The sequence below is a fragment of the Diabrotica virgifera genome, chromosome 4, assembly GCF_917563875.1.
Source record: "Diabrotica virgifera virgifera chromosome 4, PGI_DIABVI_V3a".
NCBI lineage: Eukaryota > Metazoa > Arthropoda > Insecta > Coleoptera > Chrysomelidae > Diabrotica > Diabrotica virgifera.
Genome location: NC_065446.1, coordinates 40,272,333 through 40,299,796, shown reverse-complemented (window position 1 = coordinate 40,299,796; position 27,464 = coordinate 40,272,333). Strand labels below are relative to the sequence as shown.

The 27,464-nt window shown below is 31.2% G+C and overlaps 1 protein-coding gene across 1 annotated transcript; it reads right to left on the bottom strand.

Annotated features, from left to right (window-relative positions):
- Positions 1-1,565: 1,565 nt before the first annotated feature.
- LOC114325517 (uncharacterized) lies at positions 1,566-26,634 on the bottom strand. The gene is made up of 5 exons (XM_028273592.2): positions 26,509-26,634; positions 19,825-20,019; positions 14,493-14,675; positions 6,934-7,137; positions 1,566-2,875 (listed from the first exon to the last, which is right to left on the bottom strand). The coding sequence occupies exons 1-5, from the start codon at positions 26,522-26,524 to the stop codon at positions 2,772-2,774; spliced, it is 702 nt and encodes a 233-aa protein (XP_028129393.2). The 5' UTR covers positions 26,525-26,634; the 3' UTR covers positions 1,566-2,771.
- Between the last annotated feature and the right edge of the window lie 830 nt (positions 26,635-27,464).

The following is a 27,464-nucleotide window of genomic DNA, read 5'->3' as shown; positions in this document are numbered from 1 at the left end:
GAAACATTTGGTTTTATAGTAAAAAAAAATTATCTAAAATTTTTTGAAAAATTTCATTTTTTTCAAAATAACTTAAAAAGTATTAGTGATAAGAAAAATCTTGAAGAGTAAAAAATGTAGGTTTTGCTATTATAAATATGCTAGTTTCATTTTGTTTCTCCGTAAGACAAAAATTGGTTAAGATATGGCTGTTCAAAATTTGCATACACTTGTGATTAGTGACCCATTCAAGCTTTCTCAATTACATATAACCCTTTCAAAAATAAACACTTTAAACCGGTGAGACTGACAGATCATATAAAAAATGGATAGGTAAGTAAATTGTTTGTAAAGCAGTAGCGATTAATTTCATTTGGGGAGCTAAACACGGCGAGATTTTCATGATTTTTTACAAAAAAAAGAGGGCCAACTTTATTTTGAGCGTAACTCGCTTATTTTTAATGCTAAACAATTAAAACAAAGCTTTTTATAAACACTTTAAAAAAGTTTAAATGGGTTTTTCCCGAAAAGTGCTTAATTTTTCGGTGATTTCACCTTGAAATATTCGATTTGAAATTAGACGAATAAGAACGTATTTTTCATGAGCTACAACTTTGTTTTTATTTGATTGATAGACTTTACTGATACACTATTTTTTTGGGTTTGTATAAGCTACACTTTTGCTAAGAATATTTTTTTCGATAAAATATTTACTTTTTGAGTTATTTGCGAAAAACCGTCTGAAAACGTAGTTTTTTTGTCGAAAAATCAACATTTTCAATGGCAAATAACTCGAAAAGTATTGAATTACGTAAAAAACTCTATAGAACAAAAGTTGCTTAAAATCAGTCAATTTATCCATTTCCGGTCCTATCTTTAACGTATGTTTTTTAACCCCCGAGAAGGGGTGACGGTCACCCCCCAAGTAAAAGCAACCAACGGCACAATTTCAACTTTGAAGTGGAGGGTAAGTAGAACCTAAATCCAAATTTTCATGCAATTCGGAGTTGCCCCTGAAAATTACACGGTATCGCCGAATTTCCCGTTCATTTACTGGGCTAAAAAGAATTAACGAGGGTCGTTTGGTCGATTGTATTCGATAGTCTTTTCTATTACCGTTTTAATGCTCTGTAGGTGATAATTTGTTCCAAATCCGGTACGAAATCCCGCTTGCTCTATTGGCTGGTAGAAAAGTTTTTTCTTAAGACGATTCGTTACTATTCTTGTAAGGCCGATGCCACATTATGCGTTTTGACCGGATGCGTTTCCGCCTCATCCGGTGAAAACGCATAGTGTGACAGATCGGTCCGGTTACGTTGGAAACGGATGCGTTTTGAGTCATCGGTACGCGCTTACAAACTCCACCAGACTAAACGCATAGTGTGACAGGTCGGTCCGGTTGCGTTGGAAACGGATGCGTTTTCACCGCATCCGGTCAAAACGCATAATGTGGCATCGGCCTAAGAAGTTTGTATAGGTGACTAAGAAGGCTTATAGGTCCATACCTTACCAAGTCTATTTTTATTATGTATGTCTATGGTGTTAAGACGCCGACGAGTAGGTACTCTCTACTTAATGATATCACATAAGAAAAAAATACTTTTTTTATTATTTACCTATAATACCTTCATTTCAGTTTTTATACAGGGTGTAACAAAAATACAGGTCATAAATTGAACCACATATTCTGGGACCAAAATAGATCGATTGAACCTAACTGACCTTAGTATAAATGTGCACATAAAAAAAGTTACAGCCCTTTGAACTTACATAACGAAAATCGATTTTTTCCAATATGTCGAAAACTATTAGAGGTTTTTTATTAAAAATTGACATGTAGAATTCTTATGGCAGGAATATTTTACAAAAAAATTATAGTGAAATTTGTGCACCCCATAAGAAATTTATGGGGGTTTTGTTCCCTTAAACCGCCCCAAACTTTTGTGTACGTTCCAATTAAATTATCATTGTGGTACCGTTAGTTAAACACAATGTTTTTAAAACTTTTTTGCCTCTTAGTACTTTTTCGATAAGCCAGTTTTTATCGAGATATTTTGAATATTTATCAAATCCACCACATATGTGTATATTATGGTTTAGTTTAGTGCGATTAAAGACACCTGGTAATTATGAAAATTTATTATTTATAATTTGCATTTTTAGGTATATTTTGAAGTATATTAAAAAAGAATCTCGATAAATATGGTTTATAGAAAAAATACTAAGAGACAAAAAAGTTTTAAGAACAATGGTACCACAATAAGTTTAATTGGGAACGTACACAAACATTTGGGGGGTTTAAAGGAACAAAACCCCCATAAAATTTTTATGTAAACATTTAAAAAAGAAGCCGCATCTCGATAAAAACTGGCTTATGGAAAAAAATGCTAAGAGGCAAAAAAGTTTTAGAAACATTGTGTTTAACTAACGGTACCACAAAATTTAATTGGAACGTACACAAAAGTTTGGGGGAGGGGGGTTTAAGGGAACCAAACCCTCATAAAATTTTTATGGGGTGCACAAATTTCATTATAACTTAATTCACTATAAATATAAATTCACTATATATTTCACTATAACTTTTAATTTTGTAACTTCAAAGGGCTGTAACTTTTTTATGTAGGTACACATTTGTACTAAGGTAAGTTAGGTTCAATCGATTTATTTTTGGTCCCATAATATGTGATTTAATTTATGACCTCTATTTTTGTTACACCCTGTATTTCATTAGAATACATTATAACATGTATTACTGTAATAAATAGCAATTATCACAAAACATAAATAAAGAGCTACGTAGAATTTAATACTCGTTGTCTTAAATAATACAAAAATTCTGGGCCAAATGTTATATCTTTGCATTCTTCTTTAGTCAGCAACCCGTTACAATCAACATCTGCAAGCAAGAAAGAGCAAAATTACAAGATCAAATCATAAATTTGTAAAAATTGTTCCAACAAATCGAATGGCGATAAAATCAACCAATAATCGATTTTGAATTGATTGATATAGTTCTTCCATTATACCTTTGCACAAACGTCATGATTAATTTGCAAACAAGTTAAATCAAGACATTAAGGGCAACGTATGTCGATACGTAATATCATTTATACAGTACGTAAATCGTTCTGCTGGACATAGGGAATATACATTGAGATCATTCTGGCAACTGCGCTAACCTGTGTTAGTTGAAACTTCTGTTCAAATACGAGTTTCTGGTGCCATAGAGCTGTTACAACGATTAGAATGAATGATTTTGAATGCAAGACAGTCCATAAATAAATCAAAAACAAAGATTATGACTGATGAATTAATAATTTTACTTTAATTTTTAAAATATCTTTTATATAAAAATTAATTTCCAAATTATTTTTGACATTTATTTGTGTCACCCGAAATTAATTGTCAATTTTGAGGTGAATGCCCCTTAATTCTAACAACTATATTGTCATTGAGAGAGCGAAGTTGCCACAATTATCTTAATATAGTACAATGTACGTATTTATGTATCTAAATATATACAATGTCCCTATGTCCAGCTGAACGATTTACGCACTGTATGTACTGTCAATGTAATAATTAGGAAATGGCTATTATCCAGGTCGCGGTGGCCGTACTTTATAAAGTTTTTTTATTGAAGTGTTTGATCTTTTTTTCACTATTAAGGATATTGATGCTTAAACAGAATATGATTGAATTAAACAGCTTAAACATCATACCTAATATTACTAATATAAAGGTAAATATAGAACGGTAATAAATCAATTAAAAACAAACAAAAAGTTAAAAAGTAATCTCGAAAATAAACAAATAAGTTTCCGTTGGACAGAACTACAGTTCGAGTTTAGATGATGACAATGACAATTTGTGGGTTAAAAAATATTACTTTTCACATTATCGTAAAAAATAAATACTTACCGGAAGTAATCAAATTAAGAGAGCAACACTAAATTACATTCAATATTAATAATTATGTTATTCGTTCTAACATAATTATTATGTTTGAAAATAAAAATTACGGTGACATAATATATACAAAGACTAAAAGTTTTCTTTTCTTTGTTTTCTGGCCTTGGTGTTGAACCTTTAGCCACGTAATTACATATTGGTACTTATAACTAGCTCAGAGGAGTAATGTGTAGTGTGTGTGTTGAGTAAATATCTTGTTACTTTGAAAAGTCGACTTCACTGTCTTTCCAAAGACTAAAAGATAAATAAATTGAAAAACAAAATGAACAATAAATGCAACTAAGCTAATAAAAAAACAAATGCGCCTAATGTCACTGTCACTGAAAATGATAAACGTCAAAATTCATAGTAAACAAGGTATCAAAGACATGCCGTATTGCTTATTCTTGTTTAACTTATTATGGTATCTATGAACAAGCGACTTAATTTTGCAATGCTAGTTTCTGTGAGTAAAAAAGAGACCTAGTATAAAAAGTAATTCGTGAATAATTTCATGCGGGTGCAAAGTTACAATGGAAGAACTATATGAAGTATATTTCAGTTTCTCAAAACATCTCAAACAGATTGATATACATATACATGTAGCAAAAAAGTTGACACCAAATTTATAATCAGTTTAGATGTTTAACTCAATAGATTTTGATTTCTTTACTGAAAGGTTAATAAACATCTATCCACTAGGACCTTCTTTTATAATATGTATAATGGAACTCATATGGTATTGCCACTAATATTGTTAATTGACAGTACACTGTAGGTTTAAATTGATTGAATAAAATGAATAGATATTTTCACATATACATACTTCACATAGATATCCGCTGGGTGGGTTGACATGGAGGGGATATGACATGTCGACAATGCTTCTCATGATGGCATAATTTGTAAGCCGTCCCCCATGGGCGATAAATTCAGTTCTTTTTCTTCAATATATTTTCTTACCTTAGTAATGAAATCCACCTCTTCTTTTCAACCAAATCCTTTGGAAACACAAAGAATCTACATATCACTATATAGTGTTTACAATCCGGGGCAAAGCACATTACCATTTTTATTATACAAAATACAATGGTTCACAAAAAGTTCCTAAGCTTTGCTTGGGGAATATCACTAAAAAGCTATATTTCATAGAAATTTAAGACCAAATTGTGGTAGGATTTAGCATTATCTTAAAAAACTTACTTAAGCTTAAGCAGAAAAGGCAGCAGACGTAGCAAAATTTCAACTTTATAGGAATTAAAAAGGCCGAGATTGGGCAAATCCTGGCTCTTCCACCTTTGTTTACACAGTGACAACAATATGACAGTAGTGACGTCACACCTTGGCTGTCAACATTAAAATCTCGTCATATTTTTCTATCTAACAATAACGTTAGTTTTCTATACTTCCACAAAATTTATTACAACTAAGTGACTACAGCTGTTTCGGCAGAGTGCCTTTCTCAAGTGATATAGTTTACAATGTGTTTGCCTTTTAAGTCTTTAACTGAAGAGGTTGAGGAGTGGGGAGCTGTTTTTCTCGAGTTGGTCATTCAGAATTATATCCATATTTTTCAATTTATTAATTTCCATAGATTCTAAAAAAGATAGCTTAAGGCCTTTATTTTGAATATGCAGAATTTGAAACTCTTCATTGAAAGAATGATTATGATCTAGAAGATGAAGTGCGTATGTAGAAGTGTCTGTTTTTCTATTGTTGAAAGCCCTTTTGTGGTCTGCTATCCGTTTGTCAAAGGTTCTGCCAGTTTGACCGATGTAAGTTTTCGGACAGTCACCATACGTTAGTTTGTACACACCACTCTGTAGTTGCTTTCTCTTTCGGCTTTTATTGTTCTTAATATATTTGCTTAAGTTGTTGTTAGTTCTGAAAGCTGGTGTTATTCCTTTCTTTTTTATGTATCTGGCTATTTTTGTTGTTATCTTGACAATGTATGTGAGAGAGCAGAAGGTACTGGGTTCTTTCTGTGGTGGTGGATACACTAATTTCAGGGCCTTCTTATTAAGTTTTTGGTTTAAAATTTTGTTAACTGTTTGTTCGTTATAGCCATTGTTTACTGCTATTTGTTTAATGATGTTTAGTTCTATCTCGAAGTTATTTTTTGTCATGGGAATTTCTGTCAGTCTATGTATCATGCTATGGTAGGCTGCTAATTTGTGCTGTGTGGGATGGGATGATGAATTGTGTATAGTTAAGGGCTTTCAACAATAGAAAAACAGACACTCCTACATACGCACTTCACCTTCTAGATCATAATCATTCTTTCAATGAAGAGTTTCAAATTCTGCATATTCAAAATAAAGGCCTTTTTTAGAATCTATGGAAATTAATAAATTGAAAAATATGGATATAATTCTGAATGACCAACTCGAGAAAAACAGCTCCCCACTCCTCAACCTCTTCAGTTAAAAACTTAAAAAGGCAAACACATTGTAAACTATATCACTTGAGAAAGGCCTCTGCCGAAACAGCTGTAGTCACTTAGTTGTAATAAATTTTGTGGAAGTATAGAAAACTAATGTTTTCACTGTTTTACTGTTAGATAAACTGAACTTCCATCAAGTAACGGTCGAATCCATCAAATATTTTTCTATATTTAAACTACAATATTATGTATTATATCAGATATTTTCTACCATATAGAGTATTTATAGCAAATTTGTAATGATGTGTTGATATATTATCGCAAAATTAATAGTAAAATTTTAAATAATCTCTTGTTTTTGTAAATCACACATAAAGCATACACATAAGATCGTCCCCCGCGCCGACAGATTGTACGACGTGACCTATAATCATAGTTAACGCCCCCAGCGGATATATTATTATGGCAAATTTATCTTGATCTCTATTTTATGGGATTTGTATAGAAATACAAAAGTACAGAAATATTAAAGACAGACAAAAATACATAGTATATACTATGAACTTCTAATGTTGGCTGTATAATAGACATTATAATTCTTATTTACTTTTGGCAATACTCACCAATTATTTTCCTTTCTTTTCTGTCAATAATAATTTTCACAGGTGTCATAGTTTTTGCAGAAGCAAAACAGACAGATGCTACAATTGCAGCATCTGAAGAATCTTCAATAGATACATTTAGGTCAAAATATGTTGTATACATATGTGTTGCTTTTTTAAATGCCTCTTTTTTCAGCTTATAATCAGCTAGTGTTTTTTCCTCATCTGAAAAGATAACAAATAATATATTCCATATTGTAATTTTGGGAATAAATTATCGTTAATTTTACGACTTCTACACCATAAGCCCTTAATATCACACCATATACACATACTGAGTACAGTTGCCATCAGTTATTGCAGAAAATATTAATCTTAACCATATTACAAAGTTATTTGTATTTAGTTTAGTTTCAAGAGGGTAAACATACTGAATAGCAGGTATAAGAATTTAGTACGTTCTTTAAATGTAAAATATTGCAAAACCTCTAAATTTTAAAGAACCGCTTGGATTGACATGAAATTTGGCATACACATAGCAACAAGTCAAAGAAAAAAGTGATATTGTGCCGGTGTGTGCTTTTGTCCTAGGGGTGAGTTTCACCCCCTTTTGGGGGTAAAAAATATATGTTCCAAATAAGTCCGGAAATGGATAAAATGACTAATTCTAAGCAACTTTTGTGCTATAAAGTTTTTTCACCAAGTTAATACTTTTCGAGTTATTTGCGAGTGAATATGTTAATTTTTTTACAAAATACCCACGTTTTCAGACGGTTTTTCGCAAATAACTCAAAAAGTAAGTATTTGGTCGAAAAAAAATTCTTATCGAAAATAGAGCACGGAAAAAAGTGAAAAATATGGTGTATATATTAGATCACTATACTTATTAGAAGCAGAGTTATAGCTAATGGAAGATAGGTTCATATTCGTCAAATTCCAAATCGAATATTTTAACGTGGCATAACCAAAAAAAGAATGTTTGTATACTTTGTACGCACGTAAGAAGTTATACTTCTAAATATGATTTCAATGAAATAAATATACTTTCGGACAGTTTATTTGTATTTTATTTAAAGATTAAATTAATTTTTACTTACTACTTTCCAAAAATTTTTATTAAAACAATACCAAAAATAAAAAAAAGATTAGAAAACACCAGGATTTGAACCGGGGACCTTTTGATCTCCAGCCCAACGATCTACCACTGAGCTATACCCTTTTGTTTATGCGGGCTACAAGATTTCTCAGACATAGTGACAAACATACGAAGTGAATTATAAAATACTTTAAATATTACTTATTATCTTATTCCCGAGGTAGACAAGTCCAAATACACAAAAATTATAATAATAGTTATTTATGATATAAATGTTAAAAGCACAATTTTAAGGCACGTATGTGAAAGATTCGCTTCGCGCATTCTGCAATTCACATGAGTGCCTTAAAAATGTACTTTTTAACACCTATATCATACAATATTTTTTCTACAAACGTCTTATATATCAACAATTATAATTTATTCATTCTCAATTACAGGACAATACCTACAAAAACTTTTACTTGAACTTGACTGACATTCCATTTTTATATTTTTCTTGACATTACATCAAAACTGCCTATACTGTCAATACGTAAATCATAACAACTATAGAATAGCATCTACTTTTATTTTTGTATATTCTAACAAATTTTAATAGTTTTTTTCTACAAACGTGGTAAAAATGCAATAATACAGTTTAAATTAAATTTAAAAAAACCTTTTAAAACACCTTTTTCAAAATGCGCAAGTTGTATTATTAATATTAATGTTAATAAATGAAATATATATATATATATATCTGATGTTTGGGAAAAAGGGCTTAAGTCAGAATTTAGCAAAAAAAATTTTTGATGCCTTCTGGACCAAACAAATCAGCTCTTTTTATTGGTACAAACGGTTTAAGTCTACCACATTATAATTCAAAGTTATTCACGATGATATGAAGGTCCCAAACATGATTGTTCAAAATGGTATGGCAATAAGACTTATGTCAATTTACGTCTCTTGTACCATATATTGGAGAATAACTGCTATGATCTAGAAGGCATATGTCTTGACATAAGCCTTGCTGATCTTAATTTATTTTCGGTCGTTTGATCAATAGGTAAATATTTTTATAAAAATATTGTGTATACACCGAAAAATAAAAGTTTTGGCTACTAATAAATAATAATATTGACATTAGTTATATTTTTATTACTTATTAAATAGTTGTCTATTTTCTAGCACAGCACTTTTTTATTTTAGTTGTATAGGCAAAATAAGGCAAAGTAAGTAGACCATGACATAACTAAGTAAAATCTCCAGTGGCGGAAAGCTGCGTGGGGGACAAATGTTGTAATGCGTCACAAAAAAGTAATACAAACTGCGACTTTGACCCCTTAAAACTACCTTCATCGTCAACTCTGGTTTCCGTCCCTGGAGATTTTGCTTATCTACGCCATGATCTACTTACTTTCAAATTTTGGTTCACTATCTCGAACGAACGTCATCTGACGAACGTCACAAAAAATTCCTTATAATTTTTATATTCACCCCTGCCCCCACCCTTTGTCGGCCACGCAGCGTTCCGCCCCTGGAGATTTTACTTAGTTACGTCATGACCTACTTGTTCCCAAATTTTGGTGCACTATCTCGATCATGAGCATCACAAAAAAAATAATAAAAACCGCAACTTTGACCCCTTATAACTACCCTCTTCCCCCACTCTGGTTCCCCTCTGAAGATTTTACTTAGTTATGTCATGGTCTACTTATTCCCAAATTTTGGTGCACTATCTCAATCACGAACGTCACGAAAAACCCCTTATAATTTTTATATTCACCCCTACCCCCACCTCTTTGTCGGCCACGCAGCGTTCCGCCCCTGGAGATTTTACTTAGTTGCGTCATGACCTACTTATTACCAAATTTTGGTGCACCATCTCAATCATGAGCATCACAAAAAAAAATAATAAAAACCGCGAATTTGACCCCTTATAACTCCCTTACTCTGGTTTTCGCCCCTAGAGATTTCGCATGATCTACTTTCTCCCAAATTTTGGTTCACTGTCTCGATCACGAACGTCACAAAAAATCCCTTATAATTTTTATATTCACCCCTGCCCCCACCCCTTTGTCGGCCACGCAGCTTTCCGACCCTGGACATTTTACTTAGTTACGTAATAACCTACTTATTCCCAAATTTTGGTGCACTATCTCGATCAGGAGCGTCACAAAAAAAAATAATAAAGACCGCGACTTTGACCCCTTATAACTACCCTCGTCCCCCACTCTGGTTTCCGCCTCTGAAGATTTTACTTAGTTATGTCATGGTCTACTTATTCCCAAATTTTGGTGCACTATCTCAATCACGAACGTCACGAAAAACCCCTTATAATTTTTATAATCACCCCTACCCCCACACCTTTGTCGGCCACGCAGCTTTCCGCCCCTGGAGATTTTACTTAGTTACGTCATGACCTACTTATTCCCAAATTTTGGTGCACTATCTCGATCATGAGCATCACAAAAAGAATAATAAAAACCGCGACTTTGACCCCTTATAACTACCCTCGTGCCCCACTCTGTTTCCGCTCGTTGGGGAAAGTCATGTACACAACTAATTCTACATATCCCCGTATAGTTTTTCCATATTACTTATCACGCACAAAATCCGCTTCTATCTCTCCGACATCACTTTCAATGGTAGATACACAAAAATATAGATATAGAAAAGTTGCGGTCAGTAGGTCTTAAGTCAGTAAATAGTAAGATCTATATGTCTTAAGTGCATTTGAAATATTAAAAATCTACGAAAATCGTCTTCTTGTTATAATTATCATTTTATTATGGTACATTGAATGGCACTATTGTACTAAATTGGTTAGAGGTAACATGTGCGATTTATAACAATTTTTGAAAAATTCAAGTATTCCCCCTGTAAACTTTGATTTTATGACTTAAGCCCTTTTTCCCAAACCAGAGATATATTTTGACGTTTCACAATTTGACAATTCACTTTTAACTGCAGTGCCTTAAAATTTTTAAAGCACTGGTGCTTTAAAGTAGCATTTTTAACGCTCCTATAGAGTACTATAAATTGCATTTTTAACACGTTTATAGAAAAATATATTTAAAAACACTAATATATCCTTTCCACACCTTTTCTGGACTGATACATACATAAATTAAAACATTTAGTAACGAACTCCATACTGCCTCAATCGCGCCAAATTTCACCCTCAATCGCGCCTAAAGAAGTATAACTTCAAAAACGAAGCACTTTTTTGGGCAAAATTCATTTTAACTTTTTTAAAGAGTTTAAAAAATGCTTATTTTTGTTTTTTAAAAAAAAGTTTTAGCATCAAAAGTAAACAAGTTACGATTAAAATAAGGTTGGTTCCTTTTTTTCTGTAAGAAATCGGGAATATCACCCCCTAATTAGCATTTCAAATGAACTTAATTGTTACCACTTCACAAGTTTTTTACTCGCGTATATATTGGTCATATGATCTGTAAATTTCATCGGTTCAAAGTCCTTATTTTTGAAAGAGCTGTAGTTAAAAGGGCTTGAACGAGTCACTTATCACCAGTGTATGCAAATTTAGAAACACCAAAAAACAAAAGAATACAAAATATTCAGAAAAGTAAAGCCGATATTTTTTATTGTTTAAGATTTTTGGTATCCCTAACAATTTTTAAGTTATTTTGAAAAAAAGCATTTTTTCAAAATTAAAATTTTTAAAAATTTTACTTTAAAACTAAATTTTTTCAAAAATAAGCACTTTGAATCGATGAAATTTACAGATCATATAAACACAGCATAAGTAAAGTAACTTGTGAAGCGGTAACGATTAATTTCATTTAAGTTGCTAAATGGGGGGTTATATTCCTGATTTTTTTTGCCAAAACAAAAGCGACCAACTTTATTTTGAGCGTAACTTGGTTACATTTGATGCTAGAATTTTTTTTATAAAAACAGAAATAAAGCTTTTTTTAAACACTTTAAAAAAGTTGTAATGTGTTTTCCCCAAGAATGCTTCATTATTTTAATATTTCACATTGAATTATTCTATTTGGAATTTTTCGAATATGAACCTATTTTCCATTAGCTCTAACTCTGCTTCTGCTAGGTATAGAGACCAAATATGTACACCGTTTTTTTCACTTTTTTATAGGCTATAGTTTTGGTAAGAATATTTTTTTTGACAAAATGCCTACGTTTTGAGTTATTTGCGAGAAACCGTCTAAAAACGTGGTTATTTTGTTGAAAAATGTTGAAAAAAAACTCTATTGAACAAAAGTTGCTTATAATTAGTCAGTTTATCCATTGCGGGACTTATCTTGGACATATATTTTTTCACCCCCGAGATGGGGTAAAACTCACCCCTAAGGCATAAGCACACATCAGCACCATATCACCTTTTTTATTTGACTTGTTAGCTATGCGTATGCCAAAAATCATGTCAATCAAAGCGGTTCTTTAAAATTCACAACAAAAACCGTGAAAGAATGTATTAATTAACTGTACAATAGATTAACATTTTACTACTTTTTACATATGCCGGAAACTTAACCACACCACTTAAATACAAATGACTTTGTAAATAAGCTTACGATTAAGAGGGGGAGGGTATGGGACATTTTTGTGATTTTTTTAAACTATGGTACATTTAATTTATTTTTAAATTAAATGAGCTTATTAAGTACAATTCAAAGAATATTCAAAAAAATTTTAAGGAAAAATATTGAAAAATAAGCCAACGGTGGCAAATTTGTACAGACACCTTAAAAAGTGGATTTTGCGATAGACATCAGAACTCACTAGATCATGTGAAACAAAAAGTTCAAAAATATTTTATTAGCTAGTTTCTCGAGATAACCCTGTCGAGTTTTCTTTATTTTTAACGATTTTTTAGTTCTTGGTATCACTTGGAAGTAAAAAAAACGAAATTCTTTGTAACAAAAGGGTGAAAATCAACATATTTATTAATGTTACAAAAAATAAGCATAAAAACAAATATACCTCGACAGCGTTACCTAAAGATATGTCTGAAGAAAATCTTTGCAAAATTTGAGGTGGATTGGTCAAGTAGTTTTTGAGTTACAATGTCCACCGCCTTTGAAAAACGTGTTTGAAGTTTTGACAACTTCGTCTTCTTGTTTGTCTGTCAAATGTAAAGTAATACACACAACGGAATATATTTTTGAATCGCGGAGTAATTTACAAAAGAGAAGAAGAACAGTTGTTGAACGTTTCTCACTACGCTCGAGCGTGCTGGCGCGAAACCACGGCAAAGCGAGTCAAAGGTAGGAACATTCAACATGCTGTATCTCTGGTAATTTTACTCCGATCAATCTGAAATTTTCAGAGAGTATTTTTGAAGTTATGCACTTTTATTTAAAATACTTAACAAAAGATTGAAAATTTCAAACCATAACCACCCTTTAGGTTGTCTGCAGTAAGTTGATGGCAACTGTACATTTTTATTTATAACTGTTATTTCTATTAGAGTTATTAAATATTATCAATATTTTGTATTTATCAATTTTTTTTAGCTATTTAATACAAATAGTTCGGATAATTTTATAATACAGATATGTTTTATTCTGGCGTACCACAAGGGAGCATACTAGGGCCATTATTGTACATACTATATACATATGACTTGCCTACAAATGATAAAACAACCATCAGGACATTTGCAGACGACACTGCTATTTTTGCCAAGCATGACGATCCTATTGCAGCAACACAAAATCTCCAAGAGCATCTAAACTCACTTGAAATATGACTGAAGAAGTGGAAGTTTAAGGTAAACGAAACAAAATCATCCCATATAACATTCACTCTCCGGACTGGAACCTGCCCACCGGTAACCATCAATCAAATAAAAATACCACAAAGTAGTCAAGTCAAATATCTAGGGCTACACTTTGACAGTAAACTCAACTGGAAACACCATATAACAAAGAAAAGATTGCATCTTGACCTAAATACCAAAGAACTTTACTGGCTCATCGGAAGAAAATCCCACCTTTCTATAGAAAACAAATTGCCAATATATAAAGCAGTGTTAAAGCCAATCTGGACTTATGGCATTGAACTGTGGGGCTGTGCTTGCAAATCCAATACCGTGATTATCCAGAGAGCGCAATACAAGATAATTCGAACAATAGTTAATGCATCATGGTATGTATCAAACCACACTCTACACACTGGTCTAAAAATTCCATATGTAGCCGAAGTCATCCGAGAAAACAACAGAAATCACCACAACAAACTAGAAGACCATCCTAATCCACTACTGCAACCTGTCCACAATAGAAGACTCAGAAGAAGCTGGCCATCCGACCTAAGAGGTAACTGAGGAAACATCGCTGGATGTTTACCTCTCCACGTCACCACATTTACAATAATTAAATTAATGTAAGACCAACAAATTGACTTATAGATGTTTGTTTTATATCTGATTGTCAATAAAGGGAGATAATAAAAAAAATGTTTTATTGAAGATTATACCAAAAATACAAACTCCTTGTTGGAGTTTGCTACTGACCCTTTTTCAAAGTATCTTTTGTATTTAGAAGATTCTTGTACTGAGAAGTTAGTTTTGTGTACGTCTCTTTAAGGTTTTTCAGGACTTTAACATATGCTTCATGTTGTGTTGCAATACTACAATTTTCTTGAAATGCTTGTATATATTCCTGGTGCAAATCCTTTAGTTTATTTTTCAATTGATCTGAAAAATATGAGAATGATTATATTAAGTAAAACAATAGGGAACTTGCATAAATTTTTAAATTCGAAAAAAATGTTATAAATCACAACAGAACATAATTTAAAACATGTATCAAAGATAAAAAAGTTTTGTTTGTCTTTCGTTTGGCCCCTAAAGACGATTAAAAATTCAAATTCAAACAGGTGATCCAAAACGCATCGTGACGTCACTTGGTTTTACATTTACATTTTTCCAATAAAGTAAACAGAATTTTAAATTAGACGTTATAAACGTCAGTAGAAAATACATTTATGTGACGTTACAAGTGTTTTTGATCGTTTGACCTATTCATAGAAAATTTGTACTTTTACAAAATGGTTTTATTTTCAATAGTAAACCTTCGTTCCTTTCCTTCAAAAACAGTATAAAACTACAATTTTAACAAACTGGTATATATTATTACAATGACATACGATAAATGTCATTAGAATATAAATATTTTTGACTTATTCCACGACGATGAGCTTGCCAAATACCCAAATAGGTGGAGGCCAATAAACTAAAGAATGAGAAGAAGAATATACCTAAATATAATGTTGTGTCTAGGTATACGCTAACGTGTAAGCGAATAAAAAAGTTAGAGTGTCAGTGATTTCTTATTTTTTATTTGTTTAGTGTTTGTTTTTAAATTAACTACGGAGTGCGGACAATTATTTAGTTCTTTTAATGAGTTTAAGAACATTTTAAAACAGTACGCAAAAGATAAGAGACTATAAATTAATATATATTTTTTTTAGTTATAAATGAAATAGTATTACCGTAAAAGATTAAAATAAAAGGAAGACCTAAAGCTTTCACAATAATAATTAACTTGTTTTAAAGCTATTATCCTTGTGGCATTTTTGTAATCAACTATTCTAAATGGGAACTAAGCCACAATTTAACTAAAAAATTGATTTTATTAACGTTTCGACTTCTAAACCGGATGTCGTTGTCAAAATACAAAATATTATTAAATTAAACAAAAATGTTGTTGCTTAGTAAAAAATTTTTTCCAATAATTTATTTAATCTGACTCATTTTTGTATTTTAACAATTACATCCGATTTGGACGTCTAAACGTTAATAAAATATTCTTTTAGTTAAATTGTGGCTTATTTTGCATTTAGAATAGTTGATTATAATAATTCACTTATGTATAAAAATTATTTTAACATATTTACATATAATTATTTTGCTAACCTAAATACAGTGAGGGGCTAAATTATGGAATAAATTCATTTTCTGTAAAATGGACGATTTTAGAGAAAAATCTCGAGACAGGTCGATTTTTATTTTTAAATAAAATTTTTGAAGTTATAAAAATCCACTAGGAAGAATTTCCTGTGGGAAATTTCCTTTACAACGTGTGGGAGTCATATGTTATCCTAGGGCCATATCCTTAGGGATTATATCCATCCTTTGGAATTTGCTATGTTAGCATTTTGATGTGACTTTTAGTCCATTTTTGAAAGGCTTTGACCTTCGTATTTTTTGGTTGGCTCACCATGTTCTTGCAACACTGATGATGCTCTTTTTAGAGCGAAAACGTTCTGTTCGATGTTTGTAGCCATATAGGGCTTTTTAAAATAATATACCTTTTACCAAGACCAAAATTTTTTATTAAATTTTATTTGAAGTTATACTTCTTTACGGGCGTAATGACGGTGAAATTTTATATGGGAAAACCTAGCGACCGGGCGCATGCGCATTATAACTTTGTTCTGATTGGATGTTCAAATGACATGACAAAAATTATCCAATATGGCAGCTGTGGCACAGCTGTGGGACTGTGTTTGGTTATAATGTATGCTTGTTGCGTTTTAAAATTTGTAGGAAGAGAAACAACAAACAAAAAGTTAGTTAATGGTTATACTGCCTTTTTAAATAGTTTTCATATTATATTTTTGGACTTATTTACATAGAAGAGATGATTGTTGCATGCCAATGTGAAAGCTCATCAAACTGTGCCTAGTATGAGTGCCGCAGATCTCGCTTATTCAAAGCTAAAGAATCTTTCACTGGTAAGTGTTTTATAAATAGTTGATCAAATTTTGTTATGATATTTGAACATAGCCACTTTGCACGACGCAAGTGATTGCGAAATGTATTAGTCGTTATACGGGCTCCGATACCTACCTTGAACCTACCAAAATACATAAGTAGTATGTAATACTTTTTTTTGACATAATTTGATTACCATCAAAATTTATATCAATATTCACCTAATATATTGTCTTCTTACCCTATGTTTTGTTGTATTTTTTCAATTCTAAATCATTTCAATTCAAAATCAAAATAATTTGATTTACATAAGTTAAAAATGTCAAAAGGTTAATCTGTTTAGTTAGACGATCTTCGCACATAATGACAAGCTGCCTCTGTGGTGCAGTTTTAATGCGGGTGAATCCCAATACAACGCAAATACCAGCCGCGTGGTAAGTTGGTTCGAATCCCAATAGAAACTTTTATTTTTTTATTTTTTTTTATACATTTTATGATTGTAAGTATATTTATTATATAATTTTATTTTCAGAAAATACGTATTTAGTTAAACATTTTTCCGACAATTAATGTTCAGAAATCATTTGTGGCATTTTTAATGTGTTTGTGTGTGTTTTATTTTTTTATTATTTTAATTTTTGGCACTGTTTTAATAAAAATGTTTGAGAAGTATTAAGTATAAATTAATTTAATATTTAAATAAAATATAAATAAAAAGTATATTAATTTCGTTTATAATCATATAATCATATAATAGAAGTATAACTTCTTACGTGCGTACAAAGTACACACACATTCTTTTTTTTTGGCATATATCTCAAACTAGTGACGTCATCCATCCGAGCGTGATGACGTAATCGATTATTTTTTAAATAGGAACAGGGGTCGTGTGGGTTCTCATTTAAAAAGGCGTTCAATCCTCTATTCAGTATTATAAACATTAATATCATTATTTATATATTGTGGCCAAAAAAATTCTTTGAATTAAATCAATTGACGCAAAAAGAAGAATGTATGTAATTTATTTAACTCAAAATACATTCCATTGCTGTCTGAAAATAGAAAAAAATATTTATTTGGCAAATAAACATTGCTTTTAGCTTAAATTAAATGTTCAAACTGCCAATAGGTAGGAGGGAGGCAGTTTGTGATTTAATTTAAACGTAAAGAAATGTTTATTTGTGAAATAAACTTTTTTCTTCTATTTTCTGACAGCAGTACAATGTATTTTGAGTTAAATAAATTACATAAATTCTTCTTTTTGTGCCAATTAATTTAATTCATAAATTATTTTTTGGCAACCCTGTATAAAATAATGATATTAATGTTTATATTGGTGAATAGAGAATTGAACGCCCTTTCAAATGACCTACCACACGACTCCCATTCCCATTAAAAAAAATATCAATTACGTCATCACGCTCAGATGGATGACGTCATTAGTATGAACTATATGCCAAAAAATTGTAACTTAAAAATAAAAATCGACCTGTTTCGGGACTTTGCTCCAAAGTAGTCCATTTTAGAGAAAATGAATTTATTCCATAATTTAGCCCCTCTCTGTATATACTTTTATATATACACATTGATTTATTACAATTAAGTTTGAAACATCTGAATAGTTCTGCTTCCCATCCCTTAACAAATATGTTTCCATCAAACAAACACTAAACATATCAAAATAGCATGTACCAAAATAAATAGTAACTGCGTAAGCTAAATAATGACGTCACTGGCTTGATGACGTTTAATTCGCGTCTATTCTTGTTCTCATGATCATTTTTCAGTGCGTCACAGTTTTTCGATTTCTCTCTAATGCATTAAGTTTGATGAGACGGAAAAAGCGGTAGCTCCGTGATTAAACACAAAAATAATGCAGCATTACAATGGTTATATAGGTACATAAGATGTCTATTCCTAAACGTTTGATTCGTTGATATTTAGAATGCGCGTTTTTTCTAGCCAATCAAATACACGTATTACGAACATTTGACGAAAACTTCGTTCATTTTGGCCATTTTTTAGAAGTGTCAAAGAGTCAAGTGACGGTTATTATTCAGGTCAGTATTTTGTGTACCTGTCATTTTTAAATTTCGAATTCGACTTCCCTTGTGTTTCACAACGTCTTTGTGCATTTTTTTGTGTTTTGGTTTAGAATTTAGTTCGTTAAAAGTTAGTCATTGGCGTGAGGAGACTAGAGACATTTGAGATGTACCGAAGAGTGCTAAATATCTCATGAGTAGATAGAATAGCCAACGTGGAGGTAATGAGACTTACGCATAAGGAACGAGAAGAACTAACAAATAAGAAGAAAACTGAGATATATGGGACATGTGATGAGAGATGTACCTATATCTAATACTCCAGGTCATTATGCAAGAAAAAGATCTATAGTAAGGAGACGTAACTCATGGCTGAAGAACCTTAGGAACTGGTTTGGATGTAATAACAATGAATTATTTAGAGCCGCGGTTTCAGAAATAAAGATCGCTCTGATGACTGCCAACTTTTGAAGCGGAGACAGCACCTAGAGGAGATAAAAACACAATTAATGGATAGTTTTGTGTCATTTTTTAATGTTTCCATATTTATAAATTTAATTAACAATATTGTTTACTTTTTAATTTTATTCCCCATTATAAAAAATACCTACATGTTAACATATTGTGTAAAAATCAAATATACTAAATTACTAATTAGTTTAATTCCACCAGCTTTTCACCTATGGCTAAGTACGATTCTAGCATCTGTCAGATTCGTCAATAATTACATGAAATAAGTCTCGACACACCCAATACAGTATATGACGTCATAATTAATGACGCACTGAAAAATGATCATGAGAACAAGAATACCTAACTTTTTTATTTGCGTACACGTTAGCGTGTACCTACACACAGCGAAATATAACCATAATAAAAACTAATGCAAAACTATGTGACGTCACGTGCCGTTTGAACTATTTTATACCGCAGAAGACTTTAAATATGTATTTCTAAGTTATTACGAGTTTTTGAAGCGTGAAATTTTGCAAATCTCATTTTTAAACAAAACTGAACATTATTATCTAATAAAAAAAAATGTGCAAGTTCCCTATTGATATATTTTATGACTTCATAATACATACATGTTTCTCCATTCTCATTTGGAATATCTGGACATATTATTTCTTTTATACAATTTTCAACATATTCATCTCTGCATGCGATTTCTTGTCCTGGTGAAAACTTTGACCAGTCACATGATATATTACTCCATGAACTGTTTGGGCTATCCTGGTGTGCTGCTGTAGAAAGATCAAAAAAGGATCGAGAAAAAAGACCTAAAATAATAAAATAACTAGAGTTTAAAAAAGGTAATACAATCTAACTGAAATTAGAATCTAATGTCTGTCCCACCTTGACTTTACAGTACACGAACATACGGCAATACAATCCTTATGTGAGTTTTTAGCGCGGCGATGCCGATTTTCTTCAAAAGAATTTTCAATCGGAATCAGACAAATTTTAAATTACAACCCGTTATAGTCAAGTAAAACAATATTTTTCATTGTTTTTTTGTGAGTGATAGTCATTTTCGAAAAGTAATCAGCAATTTTATAATCGATATGCGTAATAACTTTTTTTGGTTAAGAATGTTAGAATATTCAACATTAAAAGTCGATGTTGTTCTATGGTTGTTAATTTATGTATTACAGTACTTATAGACAGTTCTGAAGTAATGTCAAGAAAAATATAAAATAGACTGTCAGTCAAGTTTAATTAAAGTTTTATATTGTCCTACCAGGTCCTACAGTTGAGAATAAATAAATTATAATTGTTGATGGTCAGTTCATCTAAATTAAATTATAACAAAGAATATTAAATAAGCTTAAAATCATTACTGATAACATTGTATTGAGTAACTCATTTGGAAAATTTGGATCCTAATTGCAGTTTATCGTTATTCTTAAGAGGAAACAGTAGCGATCAACAGGTAGCGAAAACGCGTTCCAAGATTGCGGCTGTAATTTTGAATATTTTTTCGAGCTATTTGGCACACGGATTCGTAATATAATAAAGAATGGCGGTACAGAGCCCAATTTGAAAAATATATTAATATGTGGAAATTACTCTGTAATTAAATACAATATTGAAAAAACGAGCCTGTACCGCCATTAAAAAGAACAAAAAAATACACTTTCTTCAAATAAACTTTTTTATCCGATGCCTAGATTTTATGTCATTTTGGAACTACTAAAATTTTTTATTTCATTAGCAGTTCCAAAATGACACAAAATCTAGGCATCGGATAAAAAAGTTTATTTGAAGAAAGTGTATTTTTTTGTTCTTCTTAATGGCGGTACAGGCTCGTTTTTTTAATATTGTATTTAATTACAGGGTAATTTCCACATATTAATATATTTTTCAAATTGGGCTCTGTACCGCCATTCTTTATTATATTGCGAATACGTGTGCCAAATATCTCGAAAAAATATTCAAAATTACAGCCGCAATCGTGGAACTCGTTTTTGCTACCTGTTGATCGCTACTGTATCACCTTAATGACTGATTTCCAAGATGAAATTAATATCATTTTAATATGTTTACACCCTACGACAGTGGCAGTGAAAGTGCGAAAGACGGGATTATAGAAAGAAGTTACAATATTATAGTTTAAATGTATTTTAATTATTTCTGTAGACACCTACGTATTAAGGTTTAACATATTTATGCGCTTAAATACATTATTATATAAATGTTGTATACAAAATTATTTTTATTTTGTTCACATAAGGTTTGTTCCAACACGACCGAGAACCGTCACAAAACGGTAACGCTTCTGCGCAGTAAACAAAATCCGTTCCAACAAAAATATGATCGTCATCGGATCGTCCTTCCCACTGTTCCAACAAGAATTGTGATCTTTCGGTGACGGTTTCGTGATGATCATTTCAGTAATGGGGCAAATGCATAATGTGCTGGTTGGACTGACTTGCGCACTAGGATTTAATTCTTTAAAGTTTTTGAGCCTTTGATCGACTAAAAGCACACAAACTGTCACCAACAAAAATGACAAATATATGATTACCGTCATGGGACGATAACTGGGCGATACAATTACGAACATGCGCACAACAAACGGTACAAGTAGTTTCGTGACGGTTTCTGGACCGTCCAAAAGTTCATGTTGGAACAAACCTATAAAGGTATTTTTCGAAAAAAAAATGTTTTAGAACCCCTGACAGCCACAAAATGTCAATAATATTAATTCCTAAGTTATAATTAGTTATCCTATAGAAAAAAGTATGTTTGCTTAAAAACTGTTTCTGATAAAATGTGGCATCACTGTTGGTCATAAGAACCTGTACTGTAAAGTCAAGGTTGGACGCACAATAGTAATAATTGAGTTATAATGAAAGTGGCATAAGTAATAAAAATACATCAGTCAGAAAAAGTAGAGACATAAAATGTACAACTTGTATATTTATAATATGTTTATAACAAAACCAAGCATTTAGTATGTACTTAAGATTGTAAACTTCTCTATTTATCAATGAAAACTTTTAGTTGCTTGGACAATTGAATTGGTCATTTGAGAAACCCTACATGCAACAGTGTAACCAGGATGATCCTAAGGGGGGCGGGGTTACAAATACTGGAGGGTCTCTGGGAGTTAGTATGGAATTAAGTGGGGTGTTAAGCGTATGGAGCTCAAAGTACATCCCAATGAGGGAGTTATAACCCCCCCTAGTTTTAAAAGTTTTACTAACCTTAGATATAGAGTCACATATTTTAAGAGAAACCCGACTCTGTTTAACATTCTATATGAATCTAGAGAGAAACCTGACAACTCCGTAGATATGAGATGTTTTTTGTACTTTTCCACAACTTTGCTTTTGTGGACATGTCGGATTTCTCAAACAACCGATTCAATTATCATTCAATATTACCTATGTTATGAAAAAATAAAAACAGAACATTGAAAAAACTAATTAAGAAAAATAATTAAATTAATATTAAAAATTCACATCCGATGTGATTACAGATCAATATGGCTATCACACTTAATATTTCGAGAGCTGAGAACAATAAGGTTCCAAGCGCCATTTCATAAATTTTTCAGGAGACAACTTTCTAATTTTAAACTATCATAACTTAAACATAACTTTGTTATTTGAAGGACTGTAAATCTTAAAATTATTTTATACTACAGTGTGGTAAATTGTGATACCGCCTCACGTGTTAGATAATGTCATAAATAAGATTCTAATGTGCAATTTTGTAACATATTTACTGACGTCTGCAGTGTACTTGGAACCTTATTGCACTATAAGCATTGTACTTGGAACCTTATGGAATTATAAGATAAATATTTCACAAAAAATTTAAAATTTTCCATAAATCGTTAGCGCAATTGGTGAAATTAAGGTATAAATTTCAAAATAAAACGAATATTTATTTTTAAATAGAAAATCATAACACAAAACATATTTTTCCTAAATTTAGCTTAAACAACAGAACTTGATCCTGGTTTGGCATCCACTGGCAAATCCCGGGCGCCCTCTGTTCTTTTTTTATTTTTATTTTTAAATTTTTGTTATTGTTTTAATAACAATTTTTGGAAAGTAGTAAGTATAAAAATTAGTTTAAAATTTAAACAAAATACGAATAAACTGTTAAAAGTATATTTATTTCGTTAAAATCATATAATAGAAGTATAACTTCTTATGTGAGTACAAAGTACAGACACATTATTTTTTTTATTTTTGTTTTAATAAAATTTTTTAGAGAGTAGTAAGTATTAATTCTTTAGCAATATCGCTGTAATAGTATTGTTGCTAAACAGTTAAATTTTCATTGTATACCAGGTGTATCAATCAAACTGTGTTTTTTTCTCAAAGTTCGCATCACCCTGTGGAATATTCTATCATTTATAAAATATTGAAATTAAAATCCAACTATAGCCTCATGTTTTCTCAACATTTTGCTTTTTGATTCATTCGTTTATGTTGGATAATAAAAAAGTTAGGTACTTTAACAACTAGGCATGTTTTTCATCAATACAACGTGTTTTTAAATAATATTTGGCAAACTTTAAGGGGTAATTCTGCATGAAAAAATAATGACAGTTTGCTTTATCAACGATATGTCTGCAAATACTTCGTTTCCTAGATAGGAAGTGTTGAAAGTTTTCTTACAAACTGACGATTTATTTATTGCTTTAAAACCGGTTGAGGTATGCAAATGAAATTTGGTGGGTTTTAAGAAGTAGTTATTGCACATTTTTTGACATAAAATTAAGAATTTAATATTCACCATTGGCGCACATACGGGTAATATGAGGGCATATATTACCCGTATGCGCGCCAATGGTAAATATTAAATTCTTACTTGTAGGTATGTCAAAAAATGTACAATAACTACGTCTTAACACCCAACAAATTTAATTTGCATATCTCAACTGGTTTTTAAGCAATAAATAAATCGTCAGTTTGTAAAAAAAATTTCAACACCCTCTATCTTAGAAATGAAGCATTTGTGGACATAGGTTTATAAAGCAAACTGTCATTATTTTTTCATGTAGAATTACCCCTTAAAGTTTGTCGCACTTATTTAGAAACACCCTGTATTGATAAAGAACATGGCTAGTTGTTAAATTTCCTAATTTTTGTATGGTCCTACTTAAGCGAATGAATAAAAAAACAGAATGTTGAGAAAACATAAGGCTATTGTTGGGTTTTAATTTAAGTATTTTATAAATGCTAGAATATTCCACAGGGTGATGCGAAGTTTAAGAAAAAAACACAGTTTCAGTGGTACACCCGGTATGCAATGAAAATTTACCTGTTTAGCCACAATATTATTACAGCGGTATTGATAAAGAATAAGGCTATAACATATTAAAAAATCACTTAAATCGGACAACAGGTTTAGGAAATTCGAGACATCAAAAATGACCCATTTTTAAAGTGTCCGATTAATTTTGCACCCTAGTGTATATTCAATAAAAAATGAGACAAGTTTATGTTGTACTTTCATATTAATATGGGTGAGGCCTGACATTCACTGGAGGGTTATTTGTTCCTACAGATTCAAGCATTTGGTACTGTGGAATTAACCTCAAATGATTATATCTAGGCTTACCATACGTCCCAGCTGTTTGTTATTTTGTCCCGGTTGTACAAACCAGAAACCACAGATTCAGTATTGGTCACTGGTCGTTCAGAAAGAGACTTCGAAGAAATTATACTTCTTTCCCAAGAAAACAATCCATATGCAATGAAATTATATTTTTGGTTTGGGCATGGACAACTAAATAATTTGACCAAGACCGTGCTATTCATGGAAAAAAGTTACTCAAGCTCAAGCAAGTGCTATTCATGAGTTTAAGCTAAAATGAATTACGAACGAGAACAAGCATGCCTTCAGGCCTTATGGGACGAAGCAGACAGTGACGAATGTATTGACAAGAGTGATTCGGAAGTAAGTCAAGAAATAGACAATGTTAGTGTAAATAGTGATTATCCTGAACAGCTTCAAGATGTTGACGTTTCAGATATCACAGACAACGAAATGTAAAGATGATTTTTGAGATTTCTTAACTCTTTTAGTTGCTGGGGTTTATCACACCCCACCTGTCTATTAGTGGCAAAAAAATTCACCTGTCGAATGCCGGGTTAATTAACCCTTTGTGGTTGTTGTCATGATATACATGACACCATTACAACTCGTATAAATTTACTAACAATTCATTTTAGAAGTAACTCATTTTATACAAATTTTTCAGTTACAAGGTCCTGTCTCTCCGCACTGGATATGTAAACTAGACTAATAAAGTTCAACCTAAATTTAATTTAAGTTTGCCTTTAAAATAAGCTAATAAAATTTAAGAATAAATTGTATAAAAACATGAATTTTATTTGAACCAAATGAGAGTATAATGGACAGATCATTCAATTTTAAATTCAACTTGTAGTTTGTTCAGTTCTACCAAATATAAATATTTTAGAACAAATAGAAAATAGGATAGAGCTATTTTAACTAATGCTTTTGGAAATATTAGAATGATTAAAGGGCTACGACGACCTCAGTGCACTTTCATGTGTCAAACAGTGACACATAGTTCAGTAGGCATGTAATACATGCCATCGACTTGTACGAATGACACTTTACTCGTCCTCGCGCACGACCGCAAAGGGTTAATAAAAAAAATTGATACCAGCCTGGGTGTTTTTTGTTACTTTACCCTATACACAATTTACTCCCGTCCCGGTTTGGAGTTTCGTAAATGTGGTAAGCCTAATTATATCCCTCTCAATAATGGTATTGATATACCTACATGTTTTATAAGAAGGAAATCAAACAACCTCAAAGTAACACATATTTGTGAAGAATGCAGTGAACTACCAAAACAAAATATTTTGAAATAAAATACAAGGAAACCTACCTTAATAAGAATACAATAAGAAAATTACATGAAAGTGGCACTATCTTAAGGAAGACCATTTTATATACAAATTATTTTTTATTCAGTTATGAACAGAGTATTAACTTTTACTTTTTTGAAAAAAAATAAAAATAAGGTTAATAGTAAAATAATAAAACCTTATCAAAACCTCTCTATATCTTTGTATCCTTAATCCTAACGGTATAACAAGTATTTAAAACAATTTAACGTTTTAAATACTAAAAAACTAAATAAATGTTTGTTCTTACAGTTGTTATACAAAACACTTTGTAATCCAAAGCTAAATTAATGTGTAATTACACCACTTTCATTCTAATAAGATTAATGAATCTACAATACTTAAATGTATATTGCAACTTACAACTATTTCTATTCATTTTTGTATTTTTCTTAAGTTTTGTTTTTTCTTAAAAATTAAAATAACGGTTATATTTTGGTATTTTGTTTTTGAATAGTTTGAAGTTTGAGCAGAGTTGCCAGATGTGATTTTATACATCCCCCACTTAGAAACTGAAATTTCCTCAAATTGAAGCTCAAATCCCCCAGATTGAAATTTTTGCTGCATTTTAATAAATTATAATTCATAGGTCCTATGTCTTCGATAATATGAGAGTATAATATACAGTTCTACGTACATTCGCAAATTTAATTTACCATGACCCTTTAAAATCTAAATCTTCCATAATTTTTCCCCCAAAAAATCCCCCAACCATTTCTGATTAGAAAAATTCCCCTAGACGTTTTCAAATTACCCCAAAATTGTGGGAAAATACCCCAATATGGCAACCGTGAATTTTAGCTGATTTGAAGTTTGACGCATGTTTGACGTGTCACAGCCTCCTAAAGCTTACAAGCCGTGAAATGAGAAAATTGGCAACGTTGAAGCTAGTCCGATGGTAGTCCATATTTACTTTGTTTACATTGGGAGTTTATGCTAATTTTGTTAATTTTTAGTGTATTATTGGTGAATGATTTGATTAAAAAAGAAAAAGTATGTGCCTCTTATGTGTATTGTAATATTTGTGTGATTACTAATAATAAGATAATATAGTACAAACTGTTAAATTCACAACCACAACATCGCTTTAGTAACTACAAACCCCATCTCGATAAGTGTTAATTAATTCATTGGTACAGGTACAATTAAGTCATTTTTCTTTTATATCCTTTATTATAACACATTAAATTAGAGATGTCCAGACACTGCAGTGTACCAAATGACAAATCAAATTATGCAACTTACTTTAAAATATGAACAGGCCCAAAGTACATTCTCTTTTCCCAAAAACGATCACCTTCGTAATCAGTGGATTAGAT

What these genes read in the sequence shown, in the direction of transcription:
- LOC114325517 (XM_028273592.2), bottom strand. An exon ending in AAATGAGAATGGAGAAACAT is followed by an intron (nt 14,676 to 19,824) that starts GTATGTATTATG and finishes CATATTTTTCAG; the next exon opens with ATCAATTGAAAAATAAACTA. An exon ending in AAAAGATACTTTGAAAAAGG is followed by an intron (nt 7,138 to 14,492) that starts GTCAGTAGCAAA and finishes TTATCTTTTCAG; the next exon opens with ATGAGGAAAAAACACTAGCT.